The sequence below is a fragment of the Portunus trituberculatus genome, chromosome 42 (assembly GCF_017591435.1).
Source record: "Portunus trituberculatus isolate SZX2019 chromosome 42, ASM1759143v1, whole genome shotgun sequence".
NCBI lineage: Eukaryota > Metazoa > Arthropoda > Malacostraca > Decapoda > Portunidae > Portunus > Portunus trituberculatus.
Window position 1 is genome coordinate 25,586,237 of NC_059296.1, and position 16,590 is coordinate 25,602,826.

General features: G+C 37.6%; 1 protein-coding gene across 3 annotated transcripts in view; it reads left to right on the top strand.

The window, feature by feature from the left end:
- The first annotated feature begins 10,026 nt into the window (after positions 1 to 10,026).
- LOC123517489 (transcription termination factor 2-like) overlaps positions 10,027 to 16,590 on the top strand; it is a 239,429-nt gene continuing 232,865 nt past the window's right edge. For 2 of the 3 annotated variants that reach the window (XM_045277595.1, XM_045277597.1), the window contains exons 1-2: positions 10,027 to 10,179; positions 16,202 to 16,354. In XM_045277595.1, the coding sequence (XP_045133530.1) occupies positions 16,209 to 16,354 (146 nt within the window). In that variant the 5' untranslated portion in view covers positions 10,027 to 10,179; positions 16,202 to 16,208. Of the gene's footprint in view, positions 10,180 to 10,433; positions 10,751 to 16,201; positions 16,355 to 16,590 lie in introns of those variants that run through there. The other variant, XM_045277596.1, reaches the window with a different exon arrangement.

Below are 16,590 nucleotides of genomic sequence, written 5' to 3' on the forward strand. Positions count from 1 at the left end.
AGCAAATATCCACTATGGTATTTCCGCACCGACACAAACCTTCCCTTAGAAACCAGGAATTTTCCGGGCATATTAGCAAAGATTATTCATGCACTAAATATGGAGGCATATCAGACATGAGAATTGCAGACTTATATACATAGTCCCACACCTTTAACAACGTGTCGGAGAAGGCAACTACCTTGGAAACAAGTTTACTCTTAGTTGGTCAACATGAATATCGGTCAATCCATTCAATAGAAACCTCAATAGTACTATGATTTACAAACACCTCTAAAGTAAATTATATGTAGGAGGTGTATTTTTAGATTTGTTTAAGGTGTTTGATTCATTAAACCATTATTACAAAGAAAAATTTAAACTCATAGGGATCAGATGTACTCTACTGTAATTATTCAAAAGTTACGCTAATTTATGGCATTTTATATATGATCTAGAAACACCTTACAACTGAATCACTGTTGAATATCAATTATACACTCTGTTACTCTCACGGTACTTATTGTATCTCCGTATGGGGATGGAATATATTTGGGTATCCTTTCTAAATAAAGTGGTGACTGCCCTCACCAATCAGTTCTGTACAACACTCTTTCGCAACAATGTTTTCTGCTGTGGCCATCAGCTCTGGAATTCATTGCCAGTTGGCCTAAAGAATCACGCAAACTCAGGGAATATATATATATATATATATATATATATATATATATATATATATATATATATATATATATATATATATATATATATATATATATATATATATATATACACACACACACACACACACACACACACACACGCACACACAGACGTTTTAATGTGTTTAGAGCTAATGCATTTACATACAACTTATCATGATGGACTAATGTGCAAATGCATATGTATATCTTGATGCTAGAATAAGTTTGAGTAGATGTGTCTCCGTAAAAGTATTTATCTATATTATATTGGAATCGATGAAATAAGCTTTTTCATTAAACTCAGCTTGTTAAAGAGGTTTTGGTGCAGCACGTTGCGCCCTCTGAGATTTTTCCTTTGACAAGCAATCTAGCTTTTGTCTCATGACGGAGGAATGGAATGGGGTGCGTGGTGTGTGAAGTCACAGTCTTACCCAATGATCGGTAATAATGAGCTCTGAACTCCCATTGAGAGGGTAACGGCTGGTGGTTGCGAGTCCACTCGTGATCGCCTTAATGAATTACGGAGCTGCCTATTAGTCACTCATCAATTACTTATTTCATCATGGATCACCAAAGATGCTTATGCAAATACGAAAAGAAACACTGGAAGCTGGATGGCATAATGAGAGATATCCTAACTATTTGTAGTGATAAGAAGTAGGAAAGTGTTGGCTGCAAGAGTCCACGCTGACAACAGTCTCACGTGTGCCACGAACTTTCAAGGTTTATGGTGCAGAAAGGGAATTCCCTACGTTCAAACTCTCCATGTAGGAAAGGTCTGCTAAAATATCCTGCATATCGTTTGCAGGCACCATTACGGCAATACTACAGTTCAGGACATTTTTTTAGGTTGCTCCCTACGTAATAGTTGTTTTATTCTCTTATTGCGTATAGCTTGTCCACACACATCAAGGGAAGTGAGTCTGATATACGTAGCTAGCTCGCTTCTCCAGAAGTAGTGAGTCACGACAACCAACATCTAGTGACTGTTTTCTCTCCAAGCTTTCTCAGCGCTGGGAGTTTTCCATGAGAGAGAGAGAGAGAGAGAGAGAGAGAGAGAGAGAGAGAGAGAGAGAGAGAGAGAGAGAGAGAGAGAGAGAATTACTTAATGATGGAATGTATGCTGTCATTAGAATTACAAGATGACGTCATGGGTCAAGGGGGGAATTCTACGAGAATCAGGGAAATAATGCATGGGAATGAAGGGTGAACAGTCCGCGGGTGAGTCATCCCATTGCTTCCTGGAATGTGTTCGGCCTCAGGCAATCACCGGGTCCTGTTAGCTGTGCGCGTTACACCACTCAGCTAATGGTGAGCATGCAAAACAGCCTTCGTGCAATTTGTATTAAGTAACTTGTGTAGTTGTAGCCTTACACATGCAGATACACATAATGTATACACAGATGAAAATTGAAGATATAAATCGATGTATATACTTTTTTTTTTTTTTTGTGCGCTAAAACGCACGTGTACTTATTACTATATAAATAAACGTATACAGTATAGGCTGTACAGATACATACATACATATATATATATATATATATATATATATATATATATATATATATATATATATATATATATATATATATATATATATATATATATATGAAAGGGTGACGACGGTGATATAGAGGAGCTGTTTGTCAGTGAAAGTTTGTATTCCGGCTAATTTCCAGTAAAGTAGGAAGAAAATGACTCTCTCTCTCTCTCTCTCTCTCTCTCTCTCTCTCTCTCTCTCTCTCATGATGTCAATTAGTGTTGTCTCCGTACCCAAAATGTATAAACTTGCACCTGAACTTCTTTATTTGTATAATCCAAACGGTAATCAATCAAGAAAATATTTGTATTAATTGAAGTAGTCTTGAAAGACAGGAGAAAAGGAAATTATAGTATATATGAACAAAACTCAGCACATAGTAAAGAATATGTAATGTTATATGATGGTGATCGTAAAGAAGTAACCTACTAAAGAATGTGGTATTCCATGTAGGTATTTAAGTACTTAGCTACATATGAAAAGCTAGTAAAATGATAAGTGGTAATGAAGTGAACCCAGAGGAGAAATTACCTCGTATATCAGTTTTATTATGGACACCGTATCTGATTTTAAAGAAATTGCAATATGGATGTCTGCTTCAGTAATGGAAATGACAAAAAAAGGAAAGTAGGAAACAAAATTCAGATTATGATTGAGTTATCAACAACGATACGTTCAGTAACAGGAAATTGTTCAAAACATTATATGAAAAAAAAGAAAAGAAAAGCCAGCAATCTTTCGAACAAATGTTATTGATATGAAAGGGACGGAAACAGTGGGATTATAGAGGGAATGTAATGGCAGATACCAGAAGCAACAGGGCACACGGACATCACCATGGAGATTCAAAGAAGATGAAAGACTAAAAAAAAAAAAAAATAATGATAATAAATAAAAAAAAAAAAAAAAGACAGGTGAATAGGTTGGTGAAGGATATGTACATAACATGGAAGAGATGGAGTGATAAAGGAGGAGATAAAGAAGCGAAATAAATGAGTGTGGTGCAACAAGAGACCAGTTGAAAGAGATGAGTGAATACAACAAAGTAAATGTAAATATATATGCAGGAAATGCAGGAAAAAATGGAAAGTTAAAACAAAATTTACGATAACAGACAAAATTAGCAATCTTGTGTAAATGCAGATTCATGAAGATATGAAATGTGAAATGTATGACTGCAGCATGGGAATATTTCATGGTGTGGGGGTTAAGCATTTCCTGAAATCATCAAAGAAGGAAAATGTGAAGTTACGGCAGTCATATGAGGAAAGAAGAATATAGCTGGATCTCCTTTTGATACATCAATGATGAAGAAATTAATTAACTTTGAAAAACTTACTCTGGAGTTTTCAACTTCATACACTAAGCTGATGACTTGGCTGATGTTTGAGCCGTCAGCAAATAAGTATAGCATGGACTCCTCGTTGTCGTTGTCGGTTTTCCTCATCAGCACAAAAGAGTATAATGATCCCCGTACTGAGCCCTGGGGAACTCCACTAGTGGCCTTGCATTTCTAGTTAATGTTTTGCTGTTTAATGCCGCCGTTTGGATCATGGTTTGTAGGAAAGTTGTGGATCCATACTCTAGCTCAGCTTTCCCTTGATTCCCAGACATCGTAGCTTATGAAATAGGATTCTGTGATCGATCTTATCAAAAGTCTTTACGAGATAGGTACGTTGTCCACGTTGTGACCCTCAGCCAGTTCGTGTTAGTGCAGCGATTAAGGAGAATATTTGGAAGAATTGTTCAAGTTGTGATAAAAGTGCCAAATTTGGCAGGTGTATAGCCAAGACCATTGGTAAGTAGAAACGGGTGGGTTCCAGTTAAAATTTATAGGTTAAGGGGGTAGATTCAGTGTTTTATTTAGTGTACTCGGTTGTAGCCAGAAAAGTGCATCATGTATGTATCATTTCTAACCATCTCTCTGACAACAACAATAACGGGCTTAATTTAGTTTGTAAATAATTAATAGGTGTTGACAATATAGGAAAGACCAAAAACATTCTTTTTATTAGTTTCAATAAGCAAGTAACTAAGCAAACTAATTATTTAATTTCCATTAAACAGTTTTAAACAAATGCCTTATACATGTACACTAGTGAAGCGTTTTTTAATATATGCAAGCATCATCATTATAAATACAAAGGTCAATATTTATTCTCAAGAGGATACTACCACTATTATGTTTATAGAAAAAAATACATACAAAGTTTGTAATCTATGTATCCTGTATGGCAACAGTTGCAGTGGTGATACATTTGGGGAACCCTGGCTTGCATATTGCATGTATCATCCCACATTTTACAACCATTACTTAGAATCAAACTGTTAAAGCAATGTATTATTTTTTTTCTGTGCAATGGTGAGAAAAATGATGACTGAAAAAGATACAATATTATTTGCAAAACAGTATAAACACTTGAACAGTTTAAGAGCTCGAATGCCTTGTATCACATGTCTATACCTAAAGAAAACTACTTTCAACTGAATACAAATTTTCATAACTGATGAACGTGCCTTTTTCGTTTGACACTAACAAGGTGCGCAGTGGGTTTTAGTCAGATTCAGCATTCCTGTCTGCTGCAGCTGCCAGAGCAAGCACAGAGAGCAGTGCACTTGAGATTAGCTTGCAGACATTTGCAAAGTCCCCTACAGGCCTTTTTACATCCATAGTGGATGAGTTCATAGCAAGCTTTACTTCTAGTATCTGGCAGATCTGTCCATTTTGGGATCCATCCTTGTGTGGTCCTTTCCCAACTCCCAGTCAGCAGGTGATGGAAGTTCTTGCTGAGTTACTAAAGTCTGACCCCAAACATAAGTAGCTTGATACACTGCTCTCTTGATGTGCTCTTTTATTGCTCACTGGGTGGGTGGAATATTCTCCAAGTTTCGAGATCCTTAAGCAAAGAGGCTCTGACGGGCTTCATTGACACTGGTAGCCTCAGATGTCTTTGCATACAGCAGCACAACAAATTTTCAAGCTGGCCAACTGTATCTCCACTGATGTCTGCTGGATATGTCGATAGCCTGGTGAAGAGAGATGATATTTCAGGAAATACTCCCCAAATATTCCAAGCTGTTTTCTTTCCTCTGCCTGCAAATGCTGATGTGGTGTCACATCCAGTCAGACTGTGAAAGAAAGGTAAACCAGAGGATTTCACAGATCCCATCGCAGTTGCAATAGAGTGTGCTGGGATGTAACGACAGTGTTTCCCAGCTCCAAATGCTATCCATAATTCAAGCACTTGAAGCCTTTGCATGTGGGCAATTGCAAGGACCACTACATCTGTGTCCACTGTCTTTATGAGGATTTTCTTGTGGCCTTCACTTGCAGCATGTGCTGCATGCAGCAACATGCGCGTATGTGCCTCCTGATTGCAAGGTTCAAGGGCTGTGATGTTCTATTTGTCTCACTGGTGGGCAGTCAGCACTTTGTCATGACAGGTAGTGTACAGCTGCTTGCCTTCTACATGTCTCTTGCAGTTATGTTTTGAGCCTACTATTATAATATACTAATGCCTGATGTTGGCCAAATATTAGTGATACAGTATACATCATTCAATGTTAACTATTATGTATATTCAAAATAAGAATTGTGTGTATTAAAAGTATTTATGCTGCAGAAGCATTATTTTCAAGCTATACATGCTTCAAATCCCACTAATCAATAGCCACCTTCCAATTAAAGGGGAAATAAGCCACCTATTGGACCTATATACACATTGATAAATGATTTTCTAATATTTAATATTTTAAACCGATATCTGATATTTAATACTTGATCCGCCCCTGAAATAATGTAAATATCTGCTGGAACCCTTCCTTATGTGAAAGATAAGGGTTTAGACAGTACTACTTGGTCCAATTTTGGTACTTTTATCATAATTTGAACAATTATTCTCTTAACCCCTGCACTATGTAGTAGGTTGTCGTATAGCTGGAGTTGGGGAGAGGTATTGTCACTCCAGGCACGGAGTTTAGTAGGTTCTATTGCTTTTTCCCCTAGGCATGAAACTTATAAACGGGGATAGATGGGAGATAGAGAACGGGGATGGCTTGCAAGGGACAGGGAGTGGAAGGGGTAGGGGATAATTTGGTAAGGACAGGGTGATGGAGATAGAGTAGGTGACTGTTCTAAACTTATAATCGTCCTGAAGCATTAATCTTTTGTTTGTTTTTTAATCTATCCTGAATAGGAAGATTCTCAAACATCTGTCATTTCACAACCTTCTATCTGATTGCCAGGATGGCTTCCATAAAGATCGCTCTACTGGTGATCTTCTGGCATTTTTTACTGAGTCTTGGTCATCCTCTTTTAAAGATTTCTGTGAAACTTTTGCTGTCGCGTTAGACATATCAAAAGCTTTTGATAGAGTCTGGCATAAAGCTATGATTTAAAAACTGCCCTCCTACGGTTTCTGTTCTTCTCTCTGTAACTTTATCTCAAGTTTCCTTTCTGACCGTTCTATCGCAGCCATGGTAGACGGCCATTATTCTCCAAAATCTATTAATAGTAATGTTCCTCGGGCTTCTGTCCTATCACCCACTCTCTTTTTATTATTCATTAATGATCTTAACCAAACTTCTTGTCCTATCCACTGCTACGCTGATGATACCACCCTACATCTTTCCACGGCCTTTCAGAGACGACCAACCCTTCAGGATGTCAAAAGATCACGCAGAGACGCCGCAGAACGCTTGACTTCTGATCTTGCTAAGATTTCTGATTGGGGCAGAGAAAACTTAGTAGTGTTCAATCGCTCAAAAACTCAATTCCTCCATCTATCAACTCAACACAACCTTCCAGGCAACTATCCCCTCTTCTTCGATGACACTCAGCTGTTTCGATCCCTCTTCCACATTAAATATTCTCGGTCTGTCCTTTACTCATAATCTTAACTGGAAACTTCACATCTCATATCTTGCAAAACAATTTCTATGAAGTTAGGCGTTCTGCGACGTCTCTGCCAGTTTTTCTCGTCCCTCCAACTGCTAACTCTGTATTAGGGCCTTATCCGTCCCTGTATGGAGTAGCCTACGCTTCGCAGGTTTAGGGGGATTCCACTCATACAGTTTTAACCCCTTCAGTACTGGCACGCATTTTTACTTTAAGATTTGTGTACGATTAGATAATTTTATTGACATTAGGAAGGGTCTATGGGGATCAGAAGATTAATGGTCAGAATCTTCACTATCTAAATTCCCCACTTGAGTTTCTGAATCTATATAAAATCACCAAATAGTCTCCAGAATGAATATGGAAATGCGTCATGGTACTGAAGAGGTTAATAAATAGGGTGGAATCAAAAACTTTTCGTCTCATCTTCTTCCCTCCTCTGACTGATTGTCTTCAGCCTTTCTCACCGTCGGAGTGTTGCATCTCTTTCTATCTTTTATCGCTGTTTTCATGCTAACTGTTCTGCTGATCTTGTTAACTGGATGCCTCCCCTCCTCCTGCGGCCTCGCTGCACAAAACTTTCTTCTTCCGCTCATCCCTATTCTGTCCAACCGTTTTTTTTTTTTTATACAAGAGTTAACCAGTATTCTCAATCATTCACATCTTTCACTGGTAAACTCTGGAACTTCCTGTCTGCTTCTGTATTTTCATCTTCCTACGACTTGACTTCTTTTAAGAGGGAGGTTTCAAGACATTTGTCCCTATCTTTTGGCTAATTCCTCAAAAATCTTTTTGGGAACTTGCAATTTCAGTGGGCCTTATATATATATATATATATATATATATATATATATATATATATATATATATATATATATATATATATATATATATATATATATATATATATATATATATATATATATATATATATATATATATATATATATATATATATATATATATATATATATATATATATATATATATATATATATATATATATATATATATATATATATATATATATATATATATATATATATATATATATATATATATATATATATATATATATATATATATATATATATATATATATATATATATATATATATATATATATATATATATATATATATATATATATATATATATATATATATATATATATATATATATATATATACGGGAAGGTGGGATAAGACGGACCCATGGGGTGAGACGGAACCCCCTTTCTAAATCCAAGCATAAAGAGCGAGTTTCAAAATTTTACTCTTAGATGTCCTTCACGTCGCCCAACAATGACATCAACACTGCCAGTAAACACGCTAAGTATCCCTTGCGCTTCACAGGGAAATATTTGTCATTTTATGCAGTGCTGATGTTATACGCACAAGCAAAGACGCTGCTTGTTTTATATTGAAATAATTATCCTAATTATTTAGTACTTATGTTATACATGCTCATGAGTGTATACATGATATATAGATGCCATGAACTGGCTTTGTAAACATAGATATTTTGGTAAACATTTCGACATTTTCATGTTTACTAATGGGGTGAGATGGACCCCATGAGAGGGGAAGAGTGGGTTTGTTGTGCTAATTGCAAAAAGCTGAGCTCATGAGCAATATGCAGGGACAGATGATGATGATGATGATGTTCAAGGAGAGGTTTTTGTGTGTGATTTATGTCATTAAGTTGTGCAGGGATAGATGATAATTTTGGAGTTTTTTTTTCTTCTTTTGATTTGTACCAATAAATTTGGCTCAAGAGCAATGTGAAGGGTTATGACGATGACGAGGAAGATTTTTTTTTTTTTTTTATCTGTGCTTTATGCCAATAAGGATTTGTTTCTTCATGTTCAGTTTGCGGGGTAAAATGGATCCCTGGGGGTCCGTCTTACCCCATCATTTTATTTTTGACCCCCCAAAAAAATATTATTTTGTAAATTCTTGTGTTTCATTGTGTTCCTTAAAAAACCGTGACCTGGGTGTGGACTTCGAAGATAACATCCCAAAGCACCACCACAAACCCACAAACCCACAAAGGTATTCAATCCTCACCTCCAACAACACCCTGCATACAGAGGAGCAATCGTCGGAGAATGGCAGCTATCTCATCGAGCGCCGATCTGCGTCAGCTTTTTTGTTATAGAATTAACTTTTAGGGTCCCAGATGTGCTCTGTTTCCCTCAGCAACTCCAAAATCTTCTATACATTGACTCCGCATTTTCAAACTTTTCTCCGTGACATCACAACGTAAACAAAGTCGCAAAACGACTGAACAAGACCAACATGTTGCGACTGTTTTTTCCAGTCGGTCGCATATTGACACGTGAACCCGCCTCTTAACTCTATAGCGAGTTAGCAATTAGCATTTCCAGCCATTGCTGCCAGGTCGAGTTGCGAACTTTACCCTAGATTCACCCTTACCATTACCCTGTTTGCTTTTGAAATTACCCTGTTAAAAATCTGTTTTACAAAGATCATTAATATGTTTGTATATGTACGAAATATTACCATAATATGTACTGTGATGGAATAACATTACCCTGAAATGAAATTATGTTATCCTGATAGGGCTCAAATTACCTTAAAACAAGGTAATTACCTTGTACCTGGCAGCACTGTAATAAATTCCAGCCGTATGAATAATATGAATACTATGAAGTAATGAATCTTTTCATATATTTGGTGACAGCTTCCCATCCGTCTTTTAGTAATCCAGTGGCTTACCCATGTTCTATGACTGGTGGGAAACTGGCAGAACCTGAGCTCATTTAAAAAATTATTTGATTAATTTCAACGTATTCACACGTAAATATCATGCGCTTCTCTCTGCTATTTTGATGGGAAGGAGAGACGTTCATTGGCTGACATACGTGGGCGGTGATTGGCCAGCTAGCATTTCCTTAGAAAGCGGACCAAAACAAGTGTGACTTCATCTGTGGTTGTTGCAAAAAGTTATTTACCACCAACATCAACAAGTTATTTGTGGTCTGACGAGCTGAAGGTTGGCCACAGCTCGGGAAGAGTACTTTGGGTTGTGTGGTATGTACTGTATCTTAGTCGTGCGGTGATATTTGCTTGGGTCACTCCTTTTCATATATGTCAGGCCCTTCACATTGGTAATTTTTCTTCATATATAGGGTAAATTATTAAGCTATGTTTAGTTTTTGTATTCATGTAACGTAGGACTGCTTATACACGAGCTCACCTAATGAATAAGTTTGGTAGGGTGATGTAAGCGGTTGTGTTAGATTTGTGTTGGGGTGAAGAGTAGACACGTCGCTATCAGCTTTGGGGTTTAGGTAGGATTTCGTGGGACAGACTAGGACATAGACCTTGAAACTTACATCTACGGTTTCGTGAAGTGATCGTGCGTGCATTGAGGAAGGAATGATGAACAAAAGCTCATTGTCTATTTAAAGCTTTGTAAAGGAAAAACGATTTGTGTAGCAACAAGGCAGCCAGTGTGAGGTGAAGAGCGACGGTTGACCTTATCGGGTGTATGAGGCGTCAGTTCGTAATCCTCCCGCTGATCCTCTCTTAATTAAGGATGATAATGGCAAGATACCTTAGCTTGCCATCCAAAATATTCTCATCCTTGTGAACATTTAGAGTAAGTGAAGTAAGACTTGGAGAAATTTTAAAGTGCAAAGTGAGTGTGAGGTCTTACTGTGTTGGGTTATCGGCATTACCATAGTATAGACATCCCGTCACTTACCTCTCAGCTGTGTGGGTTAGGGGTTGCCAGCTGTCGCCTGATTTCTCTCTCTCTCTCTCTCTCTCTCTCTCTCTCTCTCTCTCTCTCTCTCTCTCTCTCTCTCTCTCTCTCTCAATACTTTCTTTGCAATTCAAAGGGAAGGTTGGGTGAAAGTTCTTTCGCTATATTGGTAACAATGTACATCTTGCAGAGATCTGGCGACCGTTGGCAACCCCCAACCGCGCCAGGTGAGAGGTAGGTGACAGGATGTCTATACTATGGTAGTGCCAAGGAGTGTATGTCACACATGTTTAATGCCATTACTAGTCTTTCCTCCACTGTTAAATCCCTTGAGAAAAATTGTCTGGGAATGTTATGTTGGGTTGCACTGCCAGCCACACTCATGATGTTAAAGCTGCTATTAGAGAGGAAGTGAGAGAGCCTTCAGAGAAGACAGAAGTCACAAAGGGGTAGCTGTCTACATTCAACAAGAACTGGCAGCAAAAACAAAATACCAACAAGTTTCACTAATGGAACCACATAGTTTTTGGCACTTTACGTGGAGTCACTTAATACTGTAATATGTTGCCTGTACAGACCTCCAAACACATCCCAAGAACATTTTAATGAAATCAGAACCCAAGTAGAATATATATTTTAAAATCTTCCAAGCCAGGAGACTCTAGTCCTGTTACTTGGAGATTTTTATTTACTCCCTTTAAATTAAGATAAAATTAAGGTTAATAAGGGAACAGTGGAGGAAAAACTACAAGCAAGGTACCTTCTTGGTGTTGCTGACACACACTTCCTCAAACAATTTATAAATGAGCCTACAAGAGGTGAAGACACTTTAGATTTGCTGTTTAGCAATGATCATGATATCCATTCCTATAAATTAATGGAAACAATAATGTCAGATCATAAAATGTGCATAGTCACCACAAACCTAAATGCGAAGTCAAAGGCACATTCCAAAATCACGTCCTGGTTTTGTAGAACTAAAACTATACAATGACGAAGCAGACTGTACTGCAATAAAACAATTTCTAGGTGGCATACACTGGGAGGAAATATTTAAGGAGAAATATGCCAAGCCATATGTGAGGTCAGTACAGGTAACTCTCGATTTACATGATAGATGCGTTCTAAGAGACACCGCGTATATCAAAATTTGTGTAAAAAAAATATTTAATTCTCATAAGAAACAATAGATAATAGGGGGGATGCGGGATGTGTTCCAAAAAAATTCGTACAAAATACTCTATTTTATTTGGCTAAATTAACATGTTTTTATTATTTATCATTTTAAATACTTGAAGTGTATTTAAAGTAAAGGGAAAAGCAAAAAGTGATAAGAGAAAACAACAAAACAAAGAATGCGTAAACAAAACACTCACTGTGTCACTGCCTTCACCACTCGCACCACAGTCAGTCACCATCTTCCTCTGAGCTTTACCACTTTAACAAAAATTCACTTATCAAAATCAACCCCACATGCAGAAGAAGATGAAGGACATTTTGGGGCCATCTTGGTGAATTATAGGCAGATTGAAGAGATTCTGTCTGTACTCAGTGCTGGCAGACTGCAAATGAGGCACGAGAAGAGTGGAGCTCCCACCTATTGTCCAGCTGTGGAACTCTGGTGTGCAGTTTGAAATTGTGTCTGGCACTCAGTTTGAAAATGCGGTTGGGCCAAATCGTGTATAAGCAAGCCGATCGCGCAAATTAAATTAATTATAATATTTTTCCGGTCACGTTATGACAAAAACGCATAAATCAAACATGGGTAAATTGAGAGTTACCTGTATATCAAAGAAGATAGAGCTCACAAAAAGGAAGAAAATACCACGTGACAGAAGTATCCTAATGAGGAGGAGGAGTGTGTGCAAAGCAGTGCTATATAAAAATATATCCAAGCACAAAGGCCAAGCTACAGACCACATTAAAGGAAATAGAAGAAAACTCTTTGTCTCACAAGAAAAAGGAAAAAATGAGAGTTAATGAAGGCCAGTAGAAAACATAAAAGAGGGAATTCAAAGTTTTTCTTTTCCTACATCAAGAAGAAATGTGCAACAAAAATACTAGTGGGGCCTCTGTTTGATGAAGAAGGGAGATCCACACAAAATGACACAGCTACTCAGGAAACAATATGATACCGTAATGTGTTCAGTGCATCTATGGCCCACACTGTCATCCATTATCTAGACACTTTCTTTCAAGCTGATAGTGCACTGACAGACACTCAGTTGCTTTCCAATATTGAACTGACTTTGGAAGATATCTCAATAGCCATCAGCAAACTAAAAATAAATTCGGCTGCAGGACTTGATGGTTTTCCAGCCAAGCTCTTAAAAGTCTGTAGAGATGAGCTATCTCTCCCTCTGATGTTAATGGGAAATGCATCCCTGGCCAATGGACAATTACCAGCAGGGTAAAAACTTACAACAAAAACACCATTGTACAAGGGTGGGAGTAAAGGTCTGGCCAAAAACTACAAATCAGTAGCACTGACATCCCACCTGTTCAAAATAATTGAGTTTGAGAAAGGCTCATAAACTATAGAGAAAAAGTTGATGGGCTCAATGAGAGCCAGCTTGCGTTCAGAAGAGGTTGCTCCTGCCTGTTGCAGCTGTTGATGCACCAGCAATCCATTTTAGAAAAGATCAGCAAAGATGGAAAGGTTGATGTGGTCTATCTGGACTATGCAAAGGCCTTTCATAAGGTCAACCACAATATTCTTCTCCATAAGCTGCAGAATCTAGGTGTTGGAAACGTTGGTAAATTGTTGTGCAGCTTCCTGGTGCGGAGAAAGCAGATGGTTTCAGTCGCAGGCCATCTCTTGGAAGCCAGCAAAGTGAAGAGTGGTGTGCTACAGGGTTCAGTGTTTGACCCTTTGCAGTACATTGCAATGGTGGTAGACACTGACAAGGGACTGAGACACTTCATGGCAACCTCTTTCGCTGACGACAGCAAGACATATCGCCAGATTGACACAGAGGAAGATGTGGCCCTTCTTCAAGAGACCTAGACTCATTACTAGACTGGTCAAGGCAAAATGATTTTAAGTTAAATGAGGAAAAATCTGAACTGCTAAGGTATGGGATGCAGTAACAAATCAAGCTAAACACCAACTATAAGGCAAACCAGCAAAGCATTCTGCCAACCAGTTCAGTGCGAGACTTGGGAGTTCTCATGAGTGATGATGCCAGTTTCACAAACCACATCGTTAACATAGTGCATACAGGAAGGAAGCTGGCTGGATGGATCCTGAAAACTCTCAAGACAAGAGACAATACTTGTATGCTGTCCCTTTGGAAGTCTCTCGTGCTGCCCCATGTGGAATATTGCTGCCAGCTCTGGTCTCCTCATAAAGTAGGAGACACCATGAAAATAGAGGCCCTGCAGAGATCTTTCACCAGCAGGATTGAAAGCGTCCACCACTTCAACTACTGGGAGCGATTAAAAGAGCTTAGACTGTACTCTTTACAAAGAAGAAGAGAGCGCTGCCTCATGATTTATGTGTGGAAGATCCTGGAGGGCCTTGTACCAAATGTGGGGATAGAAATTAACCCACATCCAAGGAGAGGGCAGTTGTGCTATGTAAAGAGGGCAGAAGCAATGTCTCAGAAAATAAAGACTTGCATGAATAACTATTTCTCACACAGTGGGGGTAGTCTCTTCAACTCTGTACTGGACACCATCAGGAACCTGATGGACCATACCTGACCTCTTCAAGAAAACGTTAGATAGATGGTTGTCTGCAGTACCAGATGAGCCCCCAATACTAGGATACTCCAGCTCAACTGGCAACTCACTCATCACATGGAGTGTTGACAGTAAGACTGAACTGCCTGGCTACAGCAGAGGCCCACCTCAGTTGCATCCATGATAGGATGAAATTACCAGTATATAAAAAACAAAAACAAAACACAACCAAAATGGGTTGTAGGTAAAGTGCCAAACAAACCAATATTACATTAATATGAATAATTTGATATGCAATGAAACACTTTTCTTTCTCTACTTCACTTCTTAGGGCTATTCCTGTCAAGAAAAACACACTGACACGCCTTAATACCAAATTGTTTTCATTGCCCAGTTGGCTTATTGGAATTGTATCTAAGGTTTTCCTGAATCAAATGACCAAATTTGTATAAGGATATGGCACCCATGTAAATTTAACCACATTAGAGATAATTCAAATGTTATGGATTGGAATTTTAGGTTAACTGATTTAATCTCAGATTATATGTATGTACCTATCCTATTTCTGTTTAAGTAGTGTTTTGATTATTTTGCAGTTTCACCCAAGCTTGGAATCTGTGATGTAACTCATGTTTTTCTGGTGAGAAATGTAGTGTAATACTAATGATTGATGGTATATGTAATTTCTGATGCAAATCGATATTTTTCGAGTTAGCTATGACTGTTTTTTTTTAACTCCAACTCTCATCCCCAACGATCTTGGGGACCTGTGGAAAATCAAGTTTTTTGGGTGGGGGAGCATTAAATCAAGTAATGTGCATTGCAAAAAGGTCAGAAATCAACAAAATCATTTAAAAAACATGAAATACTTTGACGGTTAGTGTTTCTTGTTAGGGAGGAGTAGGAAACCCCCAACAATTATTATAGGAATGTGTGGTGTTTCCAACGATTTGACACTAACACTACAGTTTAAAAGATGAGACATGCTAAGATTCTGCTACATTGGTATTAGTAATTAGTAATTACAGTACTAGTTTGAAAAATTGCACCATCATCTAAAAGTCAGCTTGTTTTTGAAAGCATCAGCATTGCTAATTCATTATTGATGAGAAATTTATGCTCATATTTGACTCGCCAAAAATTGAGACACTTATTCCTGAAACTTTATTTTCAATTAATTTGAATAAGTCTTTTGATGCACTTTGTGTCAGAATAGTATTGCATGAAGACATTTTGACACAAGTGTGAGAAAGTTAAGATAGGTTTGACAGTTGCTAACTTCCCAGTGTGTGGAAAGACAGTCATTAATTCTTAGATAAACCATTTTCATGTTTGTTTGTATGAGCTAGTGAAGCTTTCTTCATTAGCTGGATCACAGCAAGTTTTCTTATATAGTAAGTGAAAATAATGATTTTTACAATAGGTCTAAAAAAGAAAGATGTGTTAATAATCACTATTGACTAACTTTGAAGAAAGACTTAGGAACAGTGGCACATTTCTAGGATAAGTGTACAAGTTAATAATGTATTAGAAAGCAGTACAGCTTGAAAGTTTTTTGGAAAATTTCTTTGATAAAATATTAATGATTATAAAAGGAATGTGAATTGTGGCTGGAAATTTCATTGAAAGAATGGATTTGTATTATGACTTGATTTTTTACAGTGACAGAATGGAATCCACTATAGACAGCAGCTTCAGTGTGGTTGAGGAATCCCCAGATGTTATTCAAAATTATCCTCATACTGATGATCTGTCAGAAACTCCAAAGTCCCACAAGATTCCTCTGTTTCCCCACCGACAGCTACATCCTCACAGGTATGTATTGACTGTGTTGTGGAGGTTAGAAATACTTAATATTCTCAAATTCTTGGGCCTGTTTCCCAGATTTGGATTTACTGGACTTTGTTTTAGACATTTTTTTTTTAATTCAGAGATACAGCAGTCAAGTATGATGATTTGTAAATTTACATCTATTGGAGCTCTTTCATCCCATTCCACTGATTATTATCCAAGAAAGCTACTGGTGGCACAATAGTCATTGGACCAGTTTA